Consider the following 25,063-nt stretch of genomic DNA (forward strand, 5'->3'; position numbering starts at 1 on the left):
AGATGGTACACACTGCAGCCACGGTGCGCCGGTAGTGGAGTGAGTGAATGTTTAAGGTGGTGGATGGGGTGCCAATCAAGCGAGCTGCTGGGTCATGGATGGTGTCGAGCTTCGAGTGTTGTTGGAGCTGCACTGATCTAGGCAAGTGGAGAGTATTGCATCACACTCCTGACTTTGTAGATGGTGGAAAGGCTTTGGGGAGTCAGGAGGCAAGATACTCGTCGCAGAATACCCAGCCTCTGACCTACGCTTGTTGCCACAGTATTTATGTGATTGGCCCAGCTAAGTTTCTGGTCAATGGTGACCCCCAGAATGTTAATGGTGGGGGATTCGGCGATAGTAATGCCGTTGAATGTCATGGGGTGGTGGCTAGACTCTCGCTTGTTGGAGATAGTCATTGCCTGGTACTTGTGTGGCACGAATGTTACTTGCCACTTATCAGCCCAAGCCTGAATGTCGCCAGATCTTGCTGCATGCAGGTACATTATCTGAGGAGTTGCGAATGGCACTGAACACTGCAGTCATGATGGAGGGAAAGTCATTGATGAAGTAGCTGAAGATGGTTGTGCCTAGGACACTGCCCTGAGGAACTCCTACAATGATATCCTGGGGCTGTGATAATTGACCTCCAACCACCACAACCATCTTCCTTTGTGCTAGATACCATATGTTGCTATTGTGTTGGCAAAGCATGTGGCAGATTAAACACATTTTTCTATCTTTACATTTGTAGTTTCTTTTCTCCTCAAGCACATACATACTGAATACTGTGTAGAACTCTGCAAGTTCAATCACACTAAGCTAACTTCTTTATCAATGTACTGAGGTAATTATTGACACTGATTAAGTTACAAAAACACATGTGGATTTTAGGACTGACTTTCATAGAAATTACAAGGATAATAAATGCAAGTAAAAGAGAAAGTAGCAGTCTTGATTAGTTATCCTGCTATGGAGAACCCGAAGAAACTTCAATTCATTGATGCAAACTAAATGATGTGGGTCAATATAAAATTTGAATCAAGTGAATTTAAAAAAATGGTCCTTCTATTTTTTTTTTAAATCCACAAAAACAAACTGATTCCATGTTCTTTCTGTACCAAAGGAAACAAACAAGGCTGGTTGGAAATAGCTTGCATCACAGTTTGTTTCCCAGTAAATTGCTGTAGGGGGAACAAGCACACACATTACACTGGACTCAGTGCCATCATGATGATGTAAAATGGTACGCATTGCAGTTATGGGAAAATTCCCCACATAGAACTGTAATCAGGTAATTTCAAGAACAGTTTGGAGAATTGCAATAATTTATATTATTCGATATCTAGTATTTTATCAATGGCAAGTTGATAAGGTGGTTAAAAAGCATATGGGATACTTGAGTTTATAAATAGAGGAATAGAATATAAAATCAAAGATCATGCTGGAACTTGATAAATCACTGGTTAGGCCTCAGCTGGAGTGTTATGGACAATTCTGGGCACTGCATTGCAGGAAAAATGTAAAGGCTTTAGAAAGGGTACAGAAGTTTACCAGGGATGAGGGACTTCAGTCATGGGGAGAGGTGGAAAAGTTGGGACTGTTCTCCTAGGAACAGAGATGGTTAAGAGGCGACCAGAGAGGTTTTCAAGGTAAGTGGGCCAATCAATACTAGAGTTCATAGATTCAAAATCATTGAAAAAAGATCGAATGGGGAGATGAGAATTTTCTTCACAAGAGTGGTCAGGATCTGGAATGCTCTACCTGAAAAAGTGGTGGAAGCTGATTCCATAAATAATTTTAAAAAGGGAGTTGCTCAGATATTTGAGGATGAGGAACTTACAGGGTTACGGACAAAAAGTGGCGATGTGGGACAAAGCACGACTGCTCTTTTAAAGAGCCAGCAAGCATAGACACGACTGGCCAAACTGCTTCCTATGCTGAAAGTTTCTAATTTATCTAAGATTCAAATGACTAATTCAACCATATGAATGTTTACACTGATCAAGAACACACCCCATAAGCTACAAACCTTGAAGGTCAGTCTCTAATATATTTCTCTAAGCAACAATTTCATTTTATCTTCTGTGATTCATACTGTACCAGATTTAACTAATCACATTCTAATTGTAGGCAAGTTAGTCCCTTTGATTTTCCACAAAATTTACCAGATAAAGCTATGGATTGCTGAGCTATACCATGGTCTACACCTCAGGATATTTTTTTTTAAGATTTGAATCAACAAGCAATCTCTTCAAATAAGGTTAAGGTGGTGAAACAACAACAACAAACTTGCATTTTAACATAGCGCCTCTTAACATCGTAAAACTTCCAAAGATGCTTCACAGGAGCGTAATCAGACAAAAATCGACACCAAGGCATCAGGACAGGTGACTAAAATGCTTAGTCAAAGAGATAGGATTTAAGCAGCATTTTAGAGGAGAGAGGTGGACAGGCAAAGAGGTTTGTAGAGGGTATTCCAGAGCTTATGGCCTTGACAACTGAAGGCACGGTTGCCATGGTCTTCACAACTGAAGGCACGGTTGCCATTGTCTTCACATATGTGCATACATGCTACCCATTAGCGTTTCACGCGAATAGACAGTGTCAAAAGGCAGTATCAGAGTTTGCTGACAGAATTCAGCACAGATCACACTCTCTTTTCCTGGCTCCTTCCCCAACCACTCATTCCTCTCAGTGTGACACACTGAAGAGGTCTCTCTATCCTCGCTCACCTGTTTCCAAAGCTAATAGCATGGGTTGTGGCCTCAGCAGATGTGGGCATTGCTGGCTGCCAGCATTTATTGGCCATTCCTAATTGGTCTCGAGAAGGTGGTGGTGAGCTGCCATTTCAGAGGGCAGTTAAGAGTCAACCACTTGATGTGGGTCTGGAGTCATATGTAGGCCAGACCGGGTAAGTATGGCACATCATCTTCCCAAAAGGACATTAGCGAACCAGATGGGTTTTAACGACAATCCGATTTTAGCTCATGTCCCTGAATCATTAATCCAGGCCTCTGGATTACTAGTCAGACATTTTCATCAACATTATACAAAGGCTGCTACCTCCTGCCACTAGTGGTGGGAATAGTGTTCAAAAGGACAGAGGGAACTACATTAGCTGCTATACTAAGATAGGAGGCAGAACTGATCATTTTGGGGGGGGGGGGGGGGGTGAGTGAATACAATATGTAGATGAGTTAGTGAAAGCAGGGGTGGAGGGTATGTGAATGGCAATGAAGGAAGAGAAAATAAATGGATCTGAATTCTTGAGTCATCAACTTTTCTAAATTTTCTAACAGAGTGTGCTGGTAGTGTTCTGTTCAACTGCAAGAGACAAAGGAAATCACATCAGATGACCAAAAATACGCTTCCAGCATGGTGGTGGCATCAATTGCCCCACCACCCCTCTAACCCGGAGATGCTATGTCCAACTTCAAGGGCCCATACCATCTCCACGCTCCCCGGACCAGGGATCAAACCCAACTTCTCTGCTTTGTAAGGTTCAGTTACTCATTGAGCCTTTGGGCGACTCTCAATTCAATGTGCTTCAAAATACAGGTAAAATTTAGCAACTCTGTTACTGATTTTTCATCTAAATCAGGTTGCCCCCTGTGATGTGCACACAAACAAAAAGTTATAGGGTTCAAATGACTGACAAAAACATTCATTGAATTCTTCTGACATACATAAACCACAAGAACAAAGCTCACCCAATTTGGAATGCTAACAAAACCACTTGATTGAATTACTGCCTTGTGGTCTACTGCTAGTCATCTATTATCATACTTTTCTTGCACTGCAATTAGAACACTGTTGAAATATTTTCACTCCTGCATTTAGGTGTAACCAGGTACAAGATCACATTACAGCTGCTGAAACATCCCACCTGTAACAGCCAATCCCCGTTTGCCACTTTTCAGCTGTCAATAACTTTGCATATGGGCAGCACGATGACTAATTTATTAGCTATTGTGATTTGGCAAGTCTTATAAAATAGCTATGAACCAGTTGATCAGAAGGTTAAGAATGTGTAGACCAGTTTTACATCCCCATAATTCAAAAATTTTGAAATTCCAGGTAAAATTTAAATTAAAGAGGAACGTAAAATTACTTCAAGCTGTTATTCCCATTCAAACCCCAGCTAAACGAGCTAATCCTTCCCTTTAAATGTAGTTATTAGACTCTTATAAACCACTTGTGTAGTCTCAAGGCCATATTCATGTTATACTACTTGGACACACACAGCTGGAATTCCGCATTGTTTCTCCACTGGAGATATCATGTGACTAAAATCAGATGTTTACGTACTAACTTCCAATCTCCCATCATAACTTCAGCGGGAGAACCCAGAGAAAATTCAGGACCATGAACTCTGAACTTATGGTCTGCTTATGGACCAACAGTGGGGAACTGCTAAAAAGAACAAGCATTCAAGAACATAAGAAATAGGAGGAGTAGGCCATACAGCCCCTCGAGCCTGCTCCGTCATTTAATACAATCATGGGTGATCCGATCATAGACTTGGGTCCATTTCCCTGCCCGCTCCCCATAACCCTATATTCCCTTATCGGTTAAGAAACTGTCGATCTCGTTCTTAAATTTATTCAATGACCCAGCTTCCAGAGCTCCCTGAGGCAGTGAATTCCACAGATTTACAACCCTCTGAAGAAATTCCTCATCTCAGTTTTAAATGGGCAGCCCCTTATTCTAAGATCATGCCCTCTAGTTCTAGTCTCCCCCATTAGTGGAAACATCCTCTCTGCATCCACCTTATCAAGCTTCCTCAATCTTAAATTTACTGTCTTTAAACACTCCTAATCTCACTGCCAATGATGCAAAGCAGATTTCTACAGAGAAATCCCCTTACTCTGCCTGCCATCAATCCAAGGGAAACCAGTTCATCTTCATTTACAACAAATTCATTTTAGCAAACGGCAATTTTTGTACCTCATTGCACTAAACTCCTTTAGTCAGTTGATATAGTGGACTACAATGAAAAAAACACAGTACATGGCCCATTTGAATTATTATGGGCCAAACTGAAATCTTTAGAGTATGCCCAAGACTTGATTACTCCAAGGCACTCCTGGCCGGCCTCCCACATTCTACCCTACGTAAACTTGAGGTCATCCAAAACTCGGCAGCCCGTGTCCTAACTTGCACCAAGTCCCACTCACCCTTGCTCGCTGACCTACATTGGCTTCTGGCTAAGCAATGCCTCGATTTTAAAATTCTCATCCTGGTTTACAAATCCCTCCATGGCCTCGCCCCTCCCGATCTCTAATCTCTGTCACAACCCCCCCCCCCCCCCCCACAAACTATGTCTGCGCTCCTAAAATTCCACTCTCGAGCATCCCTGATTATAATCGCTCAACCATTGGTGGCTGTGCCTTCAGCTGCCTAGGCCCCAAGCTCTGGAACTTCCTCCCTAAACCTCTCTGCCTCTCTTTCCTCCTTCAAGACGCTCCTTAAAACCTATCTGCTGCAATTTCTTATCTGGCTCAGTGTCAAATTAATGTTTTTGTCTTATAGCACTCCTGTGAAGCACCTTGGGACGTTTTACAATGTTAAAGGCGCTATAAAAATACACGTTGTTGCATGACCCTCACCATTTACATTTATTCATTGAGCCATCCAAGATATGACTTCTAACATATTAAACTACTAAACACTAATAATAAAGCAGCCACAGCCTATAAGTTAATTGAAGAGGGCATAGTAAAATCTGGAATTTGGAGGAATCAATGTTACATCTGATGGCTGCCAGAAGCCGAGAAACCACAGGAACATACTTGCAGTTCCTAGAATAGTTGAAAAGCACTGCCTTGTCTATTGGCTGCAAGTACTTGACAACTGACATCACCTTATCTGCATCTTTGAAGAACTGTATTTAGAAGAATTTATAAGGAAAAAGACATGGCATCAGGCAATATAGCACTTACCCAACTGATGGAAAATACCACGCCAATGCAGTACACTAATCAGATAAACTTCTTTATTGCTCCGTCTATAATTTTCTTGCTCCAAATAGATATCCTCAGGGAGCAACAATGAAATTTAGGTGAATCGAATAAATGGGAACATCTAATTTCCATCAGCTGCAGATATTATGGAGAACATATATTGTACAAACACTTTACAAAGAGGACAGATCAGACTGGCATTCAAAAGCCTGACTGAATCCAAAGGTTACAGTCTTGCAGCATGGTAGGGGCCCGGTAGTACAGTGGTTACTGTCATGTATCCTACATGGCTATTGTTTGAACTATCACAAGAGGGCACAGCAGTGGGAGACTTGCAGGTTACCTGTACAGGTATGCCTGGCCTAGTATAAAAGGCAGGCCACCAAGTGTGATCCTCACTCTGGAGTTATCAATAAAGGACTACGGTCACTACAGTTCAAGTACAACACATTGCCTCGTGGAGTTATCAGAGCATCTAAAGACATAACAATTGGCGACGAGATTATGGACTTTCACGCGAAAATGGCTACCTTTAGTACATTGCAGCAGTTTGCCGATGGTGATGATTGGGACGCCTTTTGTAGAGGCTCGACCATTTCTTCACAGCAAACGACCTGGCAGGAGACAATCCGGCCACACTGGCTGGCAAGCGCAGAGCTATCCTGCTAACCAGTTGTGGGCCCACCGTCTATGGCCTCATCAGGGACATGCTGGCACCAGCGAAGACAACGACCAAGACTTACGAGGAACTCGTAACACTGATCCATGAGCAACTCAAGGAGAACATCCTCACAGCCAGACACCGATTCTACACCCACCGATGGCCCAAAGGCCAGGAAATCGCGAAATACGCTGCAGACCTCAGGAGGCTGGTGGAACCGTATGATTTCGGCGACCACCTCACCGAAGTGCTGTGGGACATTTTTGTCATTGGAATCGGCCATGAGGGCCTTCTTCATAAGCTACTGTCGGCAGATACCACAGTCACACCGCAGAAGGCCATCTCTGTGAGCCAGGCATTCATGAACTCGACCTGCAGCTCTAGGCAGATGACTTATCCTCAGGACTCAAACCCGGCAAGTACTGTGCACAGAGTGGCGCCTTTTAGAGGCTGGACTGTAGAACGCGAACCTTCGAGAAAAGGTCCCCATGTCCCTTAACTCAGAATCCACCAAGGGGGGGGGGGGGGCTAACCGAGTAGCCCCATGCTGGCATTGTGGAGGGAATCACAGGGCTCACCAGTGCCGTTTTAAAGACTATGTATGCAATGGCTGCAGCACAAAGGGCCATCTCCAGCAAATGTGTGAGAGAAATATGACTCACTGTGTTGATGAAGAGTCTGCAGATGGCCAGGAATCCAGCGCGGATTATGAAACGATAGTCAGAGAGGCAGCTCAGCCCCATGACGAGGTATATGGCATGTTTACCTGCACTACTGAGTGTTCCCCGTTGAGGATGGAAGTTGAGATTGATAGCATTCCAGTCTTCATGGAAGTGGACACAGGGGCGAGCTAGTCAGTAATGAACCAAGAAGCCTTTGAGAGGCTATGGGACAATCAAACTGAACGACCCAAGTTGGTCTTGTTTCAGGCAAAGCTGCGCACCTACACCGATGAACTTATCCCAGTTGTTGGTAGTGCAAATGTAAAGGTACTCCATGATGGAGCGGTGCACAAGTTACCTCTGTGGATTGTTGCAGGTGATGGACCAACGCTACTCGGAAGAAGGTGGATGGAGAATATCCATTGGAAGTGAGATGACTTCACCCCTCCAGCGATCGACGTCCTCTGTGCTCAGAGGCAAAGCAAGCCCTCAGCTGAAGTTGCATTCGGCACCAGAGAGCAGACCAGCACAGCACCCAAGCACGACTGCGTGGAGATGATCCAGCTGAGATGACCCGAATGCATCTTCCAGGCTCCAGTGGCAGGACTCCGGAGGAAGAAAATCAGATCCAAAGGCGACTCCCCAGCTTCGGTAGCAGAACCCGGGGAGAAGAGGATCACCGCAGTCGACAGCGTGGATGGAGGAAAGATGGTGTCCAAACCACGAGGTGATGCGCTGAAGAAAAAGATGGCGGCGGCCAGACCATGAGGAGCAACACTTGGCACCAAACGGAGAAGAGGATTGGGGTAAAGAAAGCAAGGCTCTCAAAGGAGGCCAGCAACCCACCACACTTAAAGGGACAGTTCCATACACTCCAACAACATAATAGCAACTGTGAATTAGATGTAAAATGTGTAACTGATGATCAGAGTTGTATACATGCAATAAGCACGGAAAAGTCACGCGATTGCAATCAGAGCTACAGGTTATTCACAATAAGTAGTGAAACATTGTGCGATGTAGGATTTCAACTACATACAGCCAATGCAGCGGGCATACACCCATCGGGAGCTACCCAACGCTGTAGCCTGCGTCCCTCAGACCAGAGTGATGCACGACGGAGTATGGCCACAAGCAGCTAATATATACAAGTTGCAGAGCAAGCGATCTCAGGAGGGCAACGACAACAGTATCGATACCCTGCCCCCGATCGGCTCCGCCTCACAGGCACCCATCGCCACGAGCCTGAAAAACCAAATTGTGCTAAGAGGCAGCCCCCAGATCCCATCAAGGCCATACCCAGGAACGAAGGGCCACCTGCTACAGTTCTCCCAAAGGGTACCGGAACCAGCCAGGATCCCAAACCAAACAACGCCCAGGCAAGCGAGTCAGCAGTTCCCTGTGCACTGCTAGACGACAGCTCCTCAGGGAGCAGCAGCGACCCAGGGCACAAACAAAGGACAGGTAAGTCACAGGCATCTGTGAACCTGCCCGACACTAGGGACCACGGCAACAGCCCCGAGAGCAGGCAACCTGAGCCAACCGGATTCCCACTGCCAGCACTGGGCACCGCGCTGCCACCAGGCTGCCTGTACACCATCCAGCAGTTTTGGAACTAGCCTATTCTTACGCACTGGTTACCGATCCCCAGTACGTATCGATAATGTATCTCACCAGTCGAATGTACTTGTCTCACAACTGAACCACAAATGTAATGCAAACTTGTTTTTCTGAACTTGAAAGTATATGAATGTAATTTGCCTCCGGCATAATCTATATGTGGGTGGGGGGGTGCGGAGAGAATGGAGCGGTCAGGGGCACACATGAAACCAACCACTCACCCAAGATAGAAACGACCCACCAAGGGTCAACCAGATAGAGCTACGCCCAGAGCGGTCAATGCAGAGGCGATTTGCACTAAAGGGGGGGGGGGTGGGGGGTGGGGGAGTGATGTCATGTATCCTACATGGCTACTGTTTGAACTATCACAAGGTGTGCCACCAGAGGGCACAGCAGTGGGAGACTTCTAGGTTACCTGTACAGGTATGCCTGGCCTAGTATAAAAGGCAGGCCACCAGGTGTGATCTTCACTCTGGAGTTATCAATAAAGGACTAAGATCACTACAGTTCAAGTACAACACATTGCCTTGTGGACTCATTATCAGAGCATCTAAAGACATAACAGTTACATTACTAGACTAGTAATCTAGAGGTTTGGATGAACAATCTGGAGAATGTCAGTTAAAATCCCACCATGGCAGTTTGAGAATTTGAATTGAATCTGGACATGAAGCAGTCGGATCGTCGTTAAACCCCAACTGAGTCACCAACGTCCTTCAGGGGAAGAAACCTGCCCTCCTCACCCAGTTTGGCCTATATGGTGCCCCACACCAACGTTGTTGATTGTTCACTGCCGCATGTCAGCGTTGGCTCAGTGGTAGCACATTCACCTTCGAGTCAGATGGTTGTGGATTCAAGTCCCACACCAGAGACTTGAGCACATTACTTCAGTGAAATGTCAGTACTGAGGGAGTGCTGCACTATTGAAGGCACAGTCTTTCGGATGAGATGTTAAAACAGAGGCTGTATCTGCCCGCTCAGGCAGACATAAAAAATCTCATGTCACTATTCGAAGTTCTGAACATTATTTATCTCTCAACCAACATCTAAAACGGATTATCTAGTCATTTATTTCAATGCTGTTTGTGGGAGCTTGCAGTGTGCAAATTGGCTGAAGCATTTCCTACATTACAAGTGACTAGTACTTCATTGGCTGGAAGTGCTTTGGGATACCCAGAAGTCATGAAAGGTGTTATATAAATGCAAGTGCTTTCCGGGAAATAGAAATAGTGCATAGAAAACCACACAGTTACATCATAAAAAGGGATGGGCAGTAAAGCCTGGTCTTGCCAGTGCCGCACACATACCAAGAATTAATTTTTTAAAACTTGAAATCAGGATGACTTATTGGTTAGCATTCTCACCCGTGAGTCAAAACAAATATTGTATTAGGCAAGATTAATTATTTTCTTGTTTTAAAAAAAAGTATGCTTATTATGTGACAAATCTTCCAGGAGCTAGTCCTCGGGTTAGTGGGGAAATCAAGGCAGCAGTCAAAAGCACTTTCATTTACTTTCTATTCTTTTGGAAAGAATTTAATTAGCTCCTCTGCTTTTATTAGCAGTTGTTGCTAATGGTCATTTTCATATGTCCTTAATAGTCACCACCAGACTTTTATCTACCTGCTTTCTTTGCTTTTGATTCATATAATGCCCACTTCTTCCATTATAATTTGCTGTTTCATGAGGAGTATGAAATCAGAGTCAATCAGGTACAATCAGGTGCCTGTAAAATGATACTACTCTTTAACTGATGGATGCAGAGAAGTGTACACAGTACACAAATATATTTGTAGACATTCCATTACACGAGTCTACAGCACAGAAACATGCCATTCGGCCCAACTGGTCTATGCCAGCATTTATGCTCGGCACGAGCCTCTTACCACACCCCTCACCACCATCAGCATACTCTTCTAATCCCTTCTCCCTTGTGTTCTTTTCTAGCTTTCCCTTGTATGCTATTTGCCTCAACTCCTCCCTGTGATAGCACGTTCCACATTCTAACCACTCTTCGGTAAAGAAGTTTCTCCTGAATTCTCTATTGGATTTATTTGTGCTCATCATATTTATGGCCTCTAGTTTTGATCTCCCCCACAAGTGGATGCATGTTCTTTACATCTACCCCATCAAACCCTTTCATTATCTTAAATACTTCCATCAGGTCATCCCTCAGCCTTCTCTATTCTAAAGAAAGAGCTCCGGCCTGTTCAGTCTTTCCAGATAGTTGCAACTTCACAGTTCTGGTATCATCCTTGTGAATCTTTTTTGCACCTTCTCTGGTGCCTCTATAACTTTTATATAATATGGATACCAGACTATGCACAGTCTAACCAAGCTTCCACACAAGTTCAACATAGATCTGGGGGTCTGTGCATGAAACACAAGAAGTTAACATACAGGTACAGCAAGTAATCAGGAAGGCAAATGGAATGTTGGCCTTTATTGAAAGGAGGATAGAGTATAACAGCAGGGAAGTCCTGCTACAACTGTATGGGGTATTGGTGAGACCTAGAGTACTGCATAGAGTTTTGGTCTTATTTAAGGAGGGATATACTTGCATTGGAGGCAGTTCAGAGAAGGTTCACTAGGTTGATTCCCGAGATGAAGGGGTTGACTTATGAAGAAAGGTTAAGCAGGTTGGGCCGATACTCATTGGAGTTTAGAAGAATGAGATGATCTTATTGAAACATAAGATACTGAGGGGGCTTGACAAGGTGGATGCAGAGAGGACATTTCCACTCATGGGGGAATCTTGAACTAGGAGGGCATAGTTTCAGAATAAGGGGACGCCCATTTAGAACTGAGATGAAAAGGAATTTCTTCTCTCATATGGTTGTAAATCTGTGGAATTCTCTGCCCAGACAGCTGTGGAGGCTGGGCCATTGAAAATATTTAAGGCGGAGATAGACAGATTTTTGAGCAATAAGGGAGTGAAGGGTTAAGGGGAACGGGCAGGGAAGTGGAGCTGAGTCTATGATCAGATAGGCCACGATCTTATTAAATGCCGGAGCAGGCTCGAGGGGCCAAATCGCCTACTCCTGCTTCTTATGTTAATATGATTTTCCTACTTTAGAATTCTAGCCCTCTTGCATTGAAACCCAGTGTGCAATTTGCTTTTTAAAAAATAAATGGCCTTATTAACCTGCATTGCTATTTTAGTGATTTTTATATCTGTACCCCTAGATCCCTTTGCTCCTCTATCCCATTTAGACTATTATCCAAGCAGTATGTGGCCTCCTTATTCTTCCTTCCAAAATGCACCACTTTACACTTATCTATATTGAAATTAACTTGCCAATTACACACCCATTCTGCAAGTGTATTATTGTTTTTTGTATTTTGTCGTTGTTCTGATCCTCCTTGGAACTACACCCCCAATTTGATGTCGTCCGCAAATTTAGAAATTGTACGTGAGTCCCGACTCTAAATCATTAATGTAAATTGTGATCTAGAGGTACCAGCACCGATCCCTGTGGAACCACCACTTACCATTATTTGCCAGTCTGAGTAACTATCCTTAACCCCTACACGGTTTTCTGTTTTGTAGCCAGCTTGCTATCCATTCTGCTATCTGTCCTGACTCCATATGCTCTTAGTCATAAGTCCATTCTGCCGTACCTTATTGAAGGCCTTTTGAAAATCAAAATATATTGCTTCTACTGCATTAACCACATCTATTCTGTTACTTCTTCAAAGAATTCAGTAAGATTGGTCAATCATGACCATCCCCTTTTGAAATCAGTGTAGACTACTCCACTATATTTTTGGTTTCTGGATGTTTTTCTATTCATTTTTGAGCAAAGATATCATTACCTTTCCTACCACTGATGTTAAACTAATTGGTTTACAGTTCCCTTGACTTGTTCAATCTCCCTTTTTAAATATAGGAATAGTATTAGCTGTCCAGCAATCCTCTGGCAATATTCCCTTTTCTAATGAATTGTCACAAATATGGAGTAATGGCTCTGCTATATCTTCCCTAGCTTATTTAACTATGTGCAATGCAATCCATCCAGACAAGGGGTTTTATCATCTCTAAGTTTGATTAGTTTTTCAATTATCTCCCCCCTTTCTATCTTAAATATCTTTTTTGATCTCTTCTTCAAATGTCATACCTACCCTCTCAGTCTCCATGGTAAATAGGAAGGCAAAAATAACTGCAATATTTCTGCCATTTCACGGTCATTACCCGTGAGTTTAGCTTGTGCGTCCCTTTGTGGTCCCTATCCTGATTGTTAAAAGTTTGTATGTCTGCAGAAAATGTTATTTCTTCTATATTCCTTACTAACTTAATTTTGTAGTTCCACTTTGTAATTAGCTTATAAATGGAGCCATTTATCCAAATACAATGGTCATGGACATAACCTGGCTGTTTAAATTTTCAATCCTTTTGAAATTTAATTGCAAAACATACAAAACTATGCATCACTTAAAAATTTAGTTTTTGAAGTTGTCAATATACCAAGGTTTTGCTGTCTGGGAAAAATGCATTCTCAAACACTGCACATATTATAATAAACAAGTTTCAAACCTAGATTTTGATTTTAGGATCATAGAATGATAATAACACAGGAGGATGCCATTCGGTCCAGCACGCCTGTGCTGGCTCTTTGAGTTAGCAGATTACTCCCACTCCCCTGCCCTTTCCCCACAGCCCTGCAAATCTTTTCCCTTCAAGTATTTATCCAAATCCCTTTTGCAGTTCAGAAATCTGATTTATGACACATGAAAAAGACAAGAAAAGACCACCTCGAGGGAAACTGCAAAAAAAAATGAATCACAGTCCAAAAAGGCCTACTTAGGGAAAAGCTCCAGGAAATTCCTCTCTGACCGACTAAGACAATCGAGTAAGCTCCTGGAGACCACAATGACCGCAATCAATTTTACAAGTCCTGACATGTTCTGCCAAAAGAATGAAAATGGCAAGGCAAACATCAGTAATTAGGGTAGATAAGGACAGCAATGTAGGACATTTTGTTTTAAATTATCTGCAGTATTAAAATGACTTGAGAGTTTATCTACAATATAGACAGTTCAATTCTGATCTGTGGTTATTGCATGTACAACTATTTTAGTTCACATTCCAGGAATCTATAGCTGCAGATTTATCAAATCTCTGTTATTTGGGTAGGTTACTCCCTGCTTAGCAACGCATCCATTCAGCCTGTACTATCCTGAATGACTATTTTATTTGGACATCTTCAGAAGTGGCGACTGTTTACTTTCAAGACAAGAATACAGCATTGCCAATATTTCACTCCTTTGTCAGTTGTTTCATCTCATCACAAGCGTCCCAACTAAATGATACTACACGAGCAACCTTGTAAAGGCTTCTCTGTGTCCTTAGTATAAATGAAACCAAGTGAGAACATTTAATGCACTACTTGGATGGGAGACAAATAGGATGTTAAACCAAATGTCTACTGTTACATACTGCCTTTTCCCTATATTGATCTCTATATATAGTGCTGCTGCCCAAGGTTGAGAGAAAATTGCTGTATGGATGCATTTTTCTCTCTAAGCAACACTATTTTCTCAGGACAAGTCCCAATGGGTCAAATATGTTGAACATGACACATGAAACCCAATTCATATGCTGCAAGTTATTTTTTACTGCTGCGAAGTAAGTCAAATCCAGAAATGCTAGTAATCAAATGAACATAAAAGACACTGGTTTCTTTATGATTATTTGAACGAGGATGTGAAAGAACACAACCCAAAAGACCCAAACACAAGAAAAACATCCCCAAAGTAGGGTCAGACAACCCGATAGGACCTCAGCATTCAATACAGCCTAGTTTGCTGTAGAAGAAAGCGTAATTCAATAAGGAATCAATAATATACAAAATCAGGAGTTAAACAACCGTTCTTATATATTTAAATGGAAGTATATAGAAACAGGAATATAGCCCAACACAAAATTCAAATGAGCAAATGGATTTTTTCCCCCCCAAAAATGGGGCTGGGGGAAAGAGTCACAAAGGACTTCAGTAAACCTATATACAGGGTACTACATGAGCCTTGTAAATGAGGACAGCATATTGAGCGCTCCAATATGCTGCAGGTTCGACAACGTGCTCAGACCTCAGTAGTACTGTAAAAAGAGGGTTTTATCAGGTGGAGTAATATTAATTGGAGGTTACTGTTGATCAACCACTGCTACAGATCAGAAAAGTGGGATAAAGTGCTTTCCCCTATAACGTCCTCCTTTAAATTTCAGTACAATTTTGTTCCCCATTACAAAAAACTTGCTCAAAAAGAGGAAAATTATTTTTTTTTAAACTCTAGAATCAGACCCAAAGTATTAAAACAAACGGAAAATATTGCGGATGCTGGAATCTGAGTTCTGACGAAGGGTCATCGACCTGAAACGTTAACTCTGTTTCTCTCCACAGATGCTGCCTGACCCGTTGAGATTCCAGCATTTTCTGTTTTTGTACCAAAGTATTAAAATATTCACGACAAAGGAAATTACAATATATTTTGGTGCTGTAAGCTACTTCTTCACAAATGAGCTACACATTTGCACCAAACCATACATTTTATATAGGTGTGGAGTGTTAAACAAATTCTTGCAAATAAATTGCTACAAAGCCATGGGAAATATTTTAAGTTTTAAGTGGTAGACTGCTAAGCAGTATTTTTATACCTTCACATTGCATGCTGTTAAGTTAGTTCCGTTGTCGGGCACATTGAAGAACACGTGGATATCAACACATCATTCTGAACTGATGTTCTAGTATCCAGTCACAATTTACATAGTTGCAAATCAGGCCACGATGACGTTATGCTGCTGTATGTCTCAAAACCCTCATCAAATGTTACCAAAGAACTACGGATTTTTTTTGTCCATTTCGAAAATATGTATTTAAATGGCATCTTCAGATTACTTTATAAGTACTGCATAGAAGGGTTACTGAGTGCAACAATAACTTTAGACGTACTGTGCAACAGTGGAGGAACTGAATTAGCATAGTTGGCTAATCACCAACCAGAGGATCGTCCAAAAGAAGTCACAATAAATTTGAATTTTTCAAGTGAATCAGGGTTGGGGGAAAGGAAAGGGGGGGGGGGGAAAGAAAGAGAGGGGAAGAGAAGGACACCACGGAGCCTGCTGTTTAGTGGACTGTATCTCTGCCTGGAAAATCCTGAGCTGGGGAGGGGAGCAGAGGAAAGACATTAGCTGTGATAGGGGAATTGAGATCATAAAGGACAGGAGGCATGGGGAAGGATAAGTACAGCCGTGTGAGGGAAAAGAAGCGGGAATGGAGACTGGTATTTCTATTAACGGGAAATAAAGCAGGGTTCAGAATAGCCTGTGATAGGGAGAAGTGACCAGTGGGGAATGGGTTGGGCAGAGTGATTGGCAGCAAATGGGTGGTTGGAATGAGAAATCCAACATCAGATGAGGTGGGACGGGGAGGCTGACAACATTTTCAGTGATCAGCAAATCTTTTCTCTTGTTGACTGGGCACATTTCTAATCCAAGTTCAGAATTTTAGACAACCAAGTTATTTTCCATTGCTTTCCCAGCATTAAATTCCCGATCTTGACATCGGTATGGCTGAAACCCGTCAAGTTTACAAATAAAAGCATTATTATTCATAATGTGAAGAGAAATTGGATTCCAATTAAAAGTGTTTAAAAGTCGACTTGGATTTGTCAATGTCTGGCAGAAAAACCCAAGATACTTACGTTTTCTGTTGATATGAACTGAGACCCATGTCGGACTCCGTCTGTAAATACACAAAAACACTCAATACAGTCAATATCTAAGCTGCATAATTATTGAATGCACCCCATCAACCCCCCACCGCCCCCCTCCACCCTAATTTGTAATAGAATAATGGATAACAGATCAGCAATGGATGTCAAACTTAAAGAAAACACACAATAAAAGGAATTACAAACAAGGTCATTCAGTGACACGGTTCACTGGGGTCTTGGTTAAGTGCAGCAGAGCAGTAAGATATAGATTCTTCCTCGTCTTTTCTAACTGGCAAGTTAATCATCACAGCCAAGTTGTCTGGAGAGATGCTAAAAGGAAAACCGGCACTTCTCCCAGAAGGAAAGAAGTTCCTAATATTCAGCTATTGATTACTACTTGATAAAACTGTACCTACCAACTCAACAATGTGAGAGCAATTAGAAATAGCATTCTCATGACATGCTTCTCTCAGACCTAAGTTCTTGTTGCTTATTTCAACAACCAAGCCCCCTGATGGGATTAATGTATTTAAATCACTCCATGTACATATTACACACACACACACATCATCTTCGTAACCTTTGCCTTCTTGAACCCTCTTAAAATATTTTAATAGGATTATAAAGAAGTTATGTTCTTAAAAATATGCACTCCACTTTCATTAAAACGGTTTTGAGAAGGCAAGTATTTTCATGGTGTAATGGTGCATGTTGGTTATAGGGAACCTTCTCTACATAGTATGACACAGCTTTAGAAGGTGGGTTACTGTAGGAAAGGTGAAAATTCCACAAGTTTTATTTGTTCACCATTAAATTCAAGGTCACCATCGCAACCCTCAGATTATTGCAGCTCGCTTTTAAAAAAAAGCTCCAACTCTCAGTACTGTTTAAAAGGGTTCTGGAATAGGGCCTTTGATATATTTAAATGACATAAGACGCTATATTAATTCAACTGTTTCAAGTTCATTTATTTTTTTCTGATTTATAATACAGGTGCAAAATGAAGCATATGGTTCCCTGACACGAACAGCTAGCTCAAATGACCAAAAGCTATTCAATTCTTCAAGACACTTTCCATAAATTGGACAACGACTTATCCCACAGCTCAGGCTTCCAGACCTTTGAATCCTTCTTCTGCTGTTGCTATTTTAACTCTGAGCAGCATTCATTTGAAAATGAATCAAAACACAGACGATGTTCACAGGTCACAAAAACGCTCTCACCGTCAGACAATGAGAACACTATATAAACATTATACTTGGCTATCGCATGGAAAGTTGTGAAATTAAATTCAATAAATCCGGCAATTTGTGGGTTGGCATCAGAAATAAAATGAACATGAAAATCGCTAGGTGGTCATAAAAACCCAAACTGTTTCACGAATGTCATTCAGGGATGGGAGCCTGCCACCTCTACCTGGTAGGCCTACATAGAACTCCAGTGCCACACCACATAGTTGACTTTTAAAGGCCTCTAATGTGGCCTGTCACTCGTTGTAAAAGGATCGCCATGAAGCAAGTATGCCCACCAGCTGTTTCACTGGACAGTCATTGCAGCTTTGCCAGCATTGCCTACATCCCATGAACAAATATATGGAAGAAAACAGATATAGTTAACCATACTAAAACAAAAGCAACATTTTGTGGATTATGGAAATCTAAAATAAAACATAAAATACTGGAAATATTCAGCAGGTCAGACAGCATCTATGGAGAATGAAACAGAGTTAATGGAGCCAAGTTTCGGCCTGAGTTGCTTCTGTTTTTTTGGACCAACTGGTTCAGAATGGAGTATCTTAGAAATTGCAATTCTCGGAATTTAGTTTGCTCTAGTTCTAGTCAGTTAGAACAGAACAGATTTTTCTTTCAAAAGGGGACGTGTCCGGCCACTTATGGCCGTTTTGAAAGTTTAGGCAGTGAAAACTTACTCCAAACTAACTTAGAATGGAGTAAGTGTAGATTTTTGTACGCTCAGAAAAACCTTGCCTACACTTAGAAAATCAGGCGTAGGTTACAAATCAGGCGTACGGAAGGGGGGGGTGGGTAAGAGAAAGGGAAGTTTACAAACATTAAACACTTCAGTTTTACAAATAAAGAGCCATCATCAATAATAAATACAACAATAAATCAACCAATAAAATCAAAAAAATTAATGAAAAAGTAAAACAATTAAAAAAAAATCAAATAAAACAAAACATTTTCTACTTACCGACTGCAACACCGGGAGTCCTCCAACAGCATGCTGGGACGGCACCCCCACCCCCAGTGTGTTTCTGACAGCGAGGTGAGGGGGAAGGGAGGGGGGGGAAGGAAGAGAGAAGGGGGGAGGAGCGAGGTGAGGGGGAAGGGAGGGGGGGGGGAAGGAAGAGAGAAGGGGGGGAGGAGCGAGATGGGGGGGGGGGAGGGAAGCGAGAAGGGGGGGGGGAGGGGAGGGAAGCCAGAAGGGGGGGGGGGGGGAAGAGAGAGAGAAGGGGGGGGGGGAAGAGAGAGAAGGGGGGGGGGGGGAAGAGAGAGAGAAGGGGGGGGGGGAAGAGAGAGAAGGGGGGGGGAAGAGAGAGAAGGGGGGGGGGAAGAGAGAGAAGGGGGGGGAAGAGAGAGAAGGGGGGGGGAAGAGAGAGAAGGGGGGGGGAAGAGAGAGAAGGGGGGGGGGGAAGAGAGAGAAGGGGGGGGGAAGAGAGAGAAGGGGGGGGGAGAGAGAAGGGGGAGGAGAAGAGAGAGAAGGGGGGGAGAAGAGAGAGAAGGGGGGGAGAAGAGAGAGAAGGGGGGGAGAAGAGAGAGAAGGGGGGAGAAGAGAGAGAAGGGGGGGAGAAGAGAGAGAAGGGGGGGAGAAGAGAGAGAAGGGGGGCGGGGGAGAAGGGGGGGAGAGAGAAGGGGGGAGAGAGAAGGGGGGGAGAGAGAAGGGGGGGAGAGAGAAGGGGGGGAGAGAGAAGGGGGGGAGAGAGAAGGGGGGGAGAGAGAAGGGGGGGAGAGAGAAGGGGGGGAGAGAGAAGGGGGGGAGAGAGAAGGGGGGGAGAGAGAAGGGGGGGAGAGAGAAGGGGGGAGAGAGAAGGGGGGAGAGAGAAGGGGGGGAGAGAGAAGGGGGGGAGAGAGAAGGGGGGGAGAGAGAAGGGGGGGAGAGAGAAGGGGGGGAGAGAGAAGGGGGGGAGAGAGAAGGGGGGGAGAGAGAAGGGGGGGAGAGAGAAGGGGGGGAGAGAGAAGGGGGGAGAGAGAAGGGGGGAGAGAGAAGGGGGGGAGAGAGAAGGGGGGGAGAGAGAAGGGGGGGAGAGAGAAGGGGGGAGAGAGAAGGGGGGGAGAGAGAAGGGGGGGGAGAGAGAAGGGGGGAGAGAGAAGGGGGGGAGAGAGAAGGGGGGAGAGAGAAGGGGGGGAGAGAGAAGGGGGGGAGAGAGAAGGGGGGGAGAGAGAAGGGGGGGAGAGAGAAGGGGGGGAGAGAGAAGGGGGGGAGAGAGAAGGGGGGGAGAGAGAAGGGGGGAGAGAGAAGGGGGGGAGAGAAGGAGGGGAGGAGCGAGATGGGGGGGGGGAGGGAAGCGAGCAGGGGGGGGGAGGGGAGGGAAGCCAGAAGGGGGGGGGGAGAGAGAGAGAAGGGGGGGAAGAGAGAGAAGGGGGGGGGGAAGAGAGAGAAGGGGGGGGGGAAGAGAGAGAAGGGGGGGGGGGAAGAGAGAGAAGGGGGGGGGAAGAGAGAGAAGGGGGAGGAGAAGAGAGAGAAGGGGGGGGGAGAAGAGAGAGAAGGGGGGGGGAGAAGAGAGAGAAGGGGGGGGAAGAGTGAGAAGGGGGCGGGAGAGAGAAGGGGGGAGAGAGAAGGGGGGGGAGAGAGAAGGGGGGGAGAGAGAAGGGGGGGAGAGAGAAGGGGGGAGAGAGAAGGGGGGGAGAGAGAAGGGGGGGAGAGAGAAGGGGGGGGAGAGAGAAGGGGGGGAGAGAGAAGGGGGGGAGAGAGAAGGAGGGGAGAGAGAAGGGGGGGAGAGAGAAGGGGGGGAGAGAGAAGGGGGGGAGAGAGAAGGGGGGGGAGAGAGAAGGGGGGGGGAGAGAGAAGGGGGGGGAGAGAGAAGGGGGGGAGAGAGAAGGGGGGGGGAGAGAGAAGGGGGGGAGAGAGAAGGGGGGGAGAGAGAAGGGGGGGAGAGAGAAGGGGGGGAGAGAGAAGGGGGGGAGGAGAAGGGGGGGAGAGAGAAGGGGGGAGAGAGAAGGGGGGGAGAGAGAAGGGGGGGAGAGAGAAGGGGGGGAGAGAGAAGGGGGGGAGAGAGAAGGGGGGGAGAGAGAAGGGGGGAGAGAGAGAGGGGGGGAGAGAGAAGGGGGGGAGAGAGAAGGGGGGGGAGAGAGAAGGGGGGGGAGAGAGAAGGGGGGGAGAGAGAAGGGGGGGAGAGAGAAGGGGGGGAGAGAGAAGGGGGGGGAGAGAGAAGGGGGGGTGAGAGAAGGGGGGGAGAGAGAAGGGGGGGAGAGAGAGAGAGGGGGGGGGGAGAGAGAAGGGGGGGGAGAGAAGGGGGGGGGGAGAAGAGAGGGAGAGGAGAGAGGAGAGGAGAGGAGAGAAGAGAGTGGAGAGAGGAGAGGCTGAACGGGCCCGGTCCGGCCAGGCCCAAGACTTCGGGCGGGGCCCGCCCCCAGCACCGGAGTTAAAGGTAGGTGGCCGGGGGTCAGGTCGGTCGGGTCTTGGGGGGGGGGGGGGGGGCGGGGAAGAGAGAGAACGTGAGTCGGGTCGGGTCGGGGGGGGAAAGAGTAGAGTCGGGTTCGGGGGGGTTTGGCTCGGGTGTCGGAGCGGGAGCTGGGGTTTGAGAGAGCCAGCTGAAGATAGGAAGCAGGAGCTGGGCATGGGAGGTGCAGCCTGACCCACGCCGCCCCAGTGAGCCCATTCGGCCAGGGCTAAGGGGCGGCGTGATTGGGCCCCTCCCACAGTTTTGGGCGCCTGGAACTACTGCACATGTGCACCCACTGTAGCGCGCCTGTGCAGAAGTCCCAGCACGGTTTTCAGCGCAGGGACTTGGCTCCGCCCCCCACAGCTCGTGCTGCGCCGCGCCCAGCTCCAGAGGACCTGCAGGGAGCCGGAGAATCTGCAAGTATTTTTTAGGCGCACTTTCGGGCGCGAAAAACCGCCGTCCAAGTCGGGGCTGCGCCGTTCTAGGCACGGACCGAAACTTGGGCCCAATGTTTCAGATCGATGACATTCGTCAGAACTGGTGAAAACTGAAACGTTAACTGTTTCTCCACAGGTGAAACCTGAGCTGCTGAGTTACACCACTAATCACATGATTTCTTTCACCCTCTGCCATGCATGGTCCTCACAATAATCACAAACTAATTTAGCAACTTAAAAACCATACAAACTAAAAATTTTTTTTTAAAAAGCGCATCATTATGGGTTGGTATAGATACAATATTGATTCAACAAGCAATCATTGTAAGATAGCCATGATCTTGTTGCTCAGGAATTATGGAATCAGGTTCATATTTTAATCAATGTTCTCACTAGAACCAGGTTCATGCATTAAGATCATCAATTCTCACTGACATTTCAGTAAAGCATAAATGTAAATGTTTGTAGTATGTCGATTTCAACAGTGAAAAATATGCAACACAATTATGCATTCTGTGTTTGCACACTCGGGCTCTGTCTGGAGAGGGCATTTTGAGCTCAGGAATGTGTAAAGTACTGGTTATAGGTGTGCGATTGGTGATGGTGGGAGCAATCTGAGGTGCTGAATTAAGACCACCACCAAATATGTCACAGTATTTAAGCATTCTGGCTTACGTGCAATTCCCTCTACCTTGTTTTAGTTCCAGTACACTAACTAATAATATACCACCCAACAGGGCTGCCCCCATGTACGTTCTATATGCACAGAACAGAACAACATACTGTGCAATATCCTCTATATAAGGCAGGCTTCATTGTGCAACTTTCTTCACAATAGCAAATGATCAGGAAATCAGAAATCTTAACTCCTCCGTACACATTTCCTGGTTATATGAACTTCCTCGTTGCCCACCGCATTAAAATACATTTCAGCTGGCAAGCAAACTTCCCCAGTGTTTGCTGCAGAACAATGAAACGCCAGCTGCTTTCCCACTAATACTGCAATACTTCCTGAATTACTGGATTCTGTAACAAATACTTATTTCAAAACACTTGCGTTAGACTTTATCTAGCAATGTTCTCACTTCTTCGCTTTTATAACTTTTTTTTTTAAATTGTAAATTGTTCCTCATTCGCTTTCACTTTATTACAAAATCCATTGGTCTGGACGGCTTGTAACAGCAAGCCTCTGTTCTAAATTGTAGCTGGTCTAAATTGTAGCTGGTTAAAGTGTGCCAAAGTACAACAGGCATAGAAAACCAGAAAAAAAATCACTTGGATATGGCCAACATTTACAAACTACAAAGAGAATATGCGGTGAATAAAACTGATGCTCATTAATGGCCATGAAAAACTGCATTTCTACCCCTCCGAAAGGATAGGCTTCTCCACAACTGTACTCAACCAAAGCTTTGGTGCATCAATAATGTGTCACTTGAAGGTTTTTTTGGATGCTTGCTAGCTTCAGCAGTTTTCAGTTCTAAATACACAGACACCAAAGTTCCACAATACCAAAATATCAATTTGCTGCAGCCTTGGGCAACTGTCCCATATTAATTCCATTTTTGGGTGGCTCTCTCATGCAAGGTAGCTCAGTAGCACAAACTGGAAGCTATGACCTTAAGAGCTTGCTAGACTTACTGAAAAATTGAAACGAGCATTTGATGGAATCTATAAGCTCCAGAAATAGGCACTATTTACATTACTGGACTTGTCACAAAGCACAGTTGAACAAAGAGCATCACGCATCTACACCAAATCATTTTATGTGGATAGCTGTTCAGTCTGAAAATAATCTGTAAAATAACAAATCCATTGTAACAAATCCCACCGGCCAGAGCTTTTGAACTCCACTCAACGCTAACCTTCATTTTGTTACATTTTCAACTAGATGTCACAATTTTTACTTGAACGCAATTGAATTATGCATTCTAAAAAGGTACAACAGTATATCACAAGTGCAAGCAACCAATTGGCAGACACAATTAATAGTAACATGGAAAATAGGTGCAGGAGTAGGCCACTTCGGCCCTTCGAGCCTGCACCGCCATTCAATGAGTTCATGGCTGAACATGCAACTTCAGTACCCCATAGAAACATAGAAAGTACCACATAGAAACATAGTAGTACGAGTATTTATGATCTGGCCATTTGCAAGCATTTTAGTAAGCTAGTGGGAGGCTCTAGAGGTACCATGGCATTGTGTGGTGTTAGTGAACAGCTTCTAAGAAAAGTTTTATTCATTTATCATAAAGAAACAAAAGATAGTAACATCTTTCGCCGAAGCACATGAAAGCATGGGCCTTACGCTTAACATCCGCAAGAAAAAGGTCCTCCACCAGCCTGTCCTCGCCGCACAGCACTGTCCCCCAGTCATCAAGATTCACGGCGCGGCCCTCGACAATGTGGACCACTTCACATATCTCGGGAGCCTCTCATCAACAAAGGCAGACATTGATGCAGAGATTCAACATTGCCTCCAGTGCGCCATTGGAAATGTGTGTTCGAAGACCAGGCCCTCAAATCTACCACCAAGCTCATGGTCTACAGGGCTGTAGTAATACCCGCCCTCCTGTATGGCTCAGAGACATGGACCATGTAGAGAAGACACCTCAAGTCGTTGGAGATATATCACCAATGATGTCTCCGCAAGATCCTGTAAATCCCCTGGGAGGACAGGTGCACCGACATCAGTGTCCTCGCCCAGGCTAACATCCCCAGCATTGAAGCACTTACCACACTCGATCAGCTCCGCTGGGCAGGCTACATAGTTCATATGCCAGACACGAGACTCCCTAAGCAAGTGCTCTACTCGGAGCTCCTTCACGGCAAACAAGCCAAAGGTGGGCAGCGGAAACGTTACAAGGACACCCTCAAAGCCTCCCTGGTAAAGTGCAACATCACCACTGACACCTGGGAGTCCCTGGCCAAAGACCGCCCTAGGTGGAGAAAGTGCATCCTGGACGGCGTTGAGCTCTTCAAATCTCAACGCCGCGAGCATGAAGAGGTCAGGCATAGGCAGCGGAAGGAGCATGCAACAAATAAGTCGCATCCCCCCACTCCCTTCCTTAAATATTAGCCTTTTCTGCAATTTTTGACAGCTTAGGGTTCCTACAGAGCACTTGTATTTGAATCTCTCAAATAAAATACAATTCATGAAATTTAATCCCGTATGTGTGATGAGTCATGCTGCACATTGAGAGGTTCAGGATTTGTTTTCCTCTTTCCAAGCTGTTTTAGTTAATTTGGTTATTTTTGTCTGTCCCATGTGTGATAGGGTCTGTGGCTCTCGTATTGGACTGTTCAACCACCAAATGACTCACTTTAGGAGTGAAAGCAAATCTTCCTCGATTCTGAGGGACTGCCTATGATGATGGTCAGTGAGCAGCTTCTAAGAAAAGTTTTATT

The 25,063-nt window shown here is 44.9% G+C and overlaps 1 protein-coding gene across 3 annotated transcripts in view; it reads right to left on the bottom strand.

The window, feature by feature from the left end:
• tmem131 (transmembrane protein 131) overlaps positions 1–25,063 on the bottom strand; it is a 254,435-nt gene that overhangs the window by 164,440 nt on the left and 64,932 nt on the right. For all 3 annotated transcript variants that reach the window (XM_070892447.1, XM_070892448.1, XM_070892449.1), the window contains exon 3: positions 16,586–16,626. In XM_070892447.1, coding sequence (XP_070748548.1) covers positions 16,586–16,626 — 41 coding nt within the window. The remainder of the gene's footprint in view (positions 1–16,585; positions 16,627–25,063) is intronic.

Source organism: Pristiophorus japonicus, chromosome 10 (genome assembly GCF_044704955.1).
Source record: "Pristiophorus japonicus isolate sPriJap1 chromosome 10, sPriJap1.hap1, whole genome shotgun sequence".
NCBI classification, from domain to species: Eukaryota; Metazoa; Chordata; class Chondrichthyes; family Pristiophoridae; genus Pristiophorus; species Pristiophorus japonicus.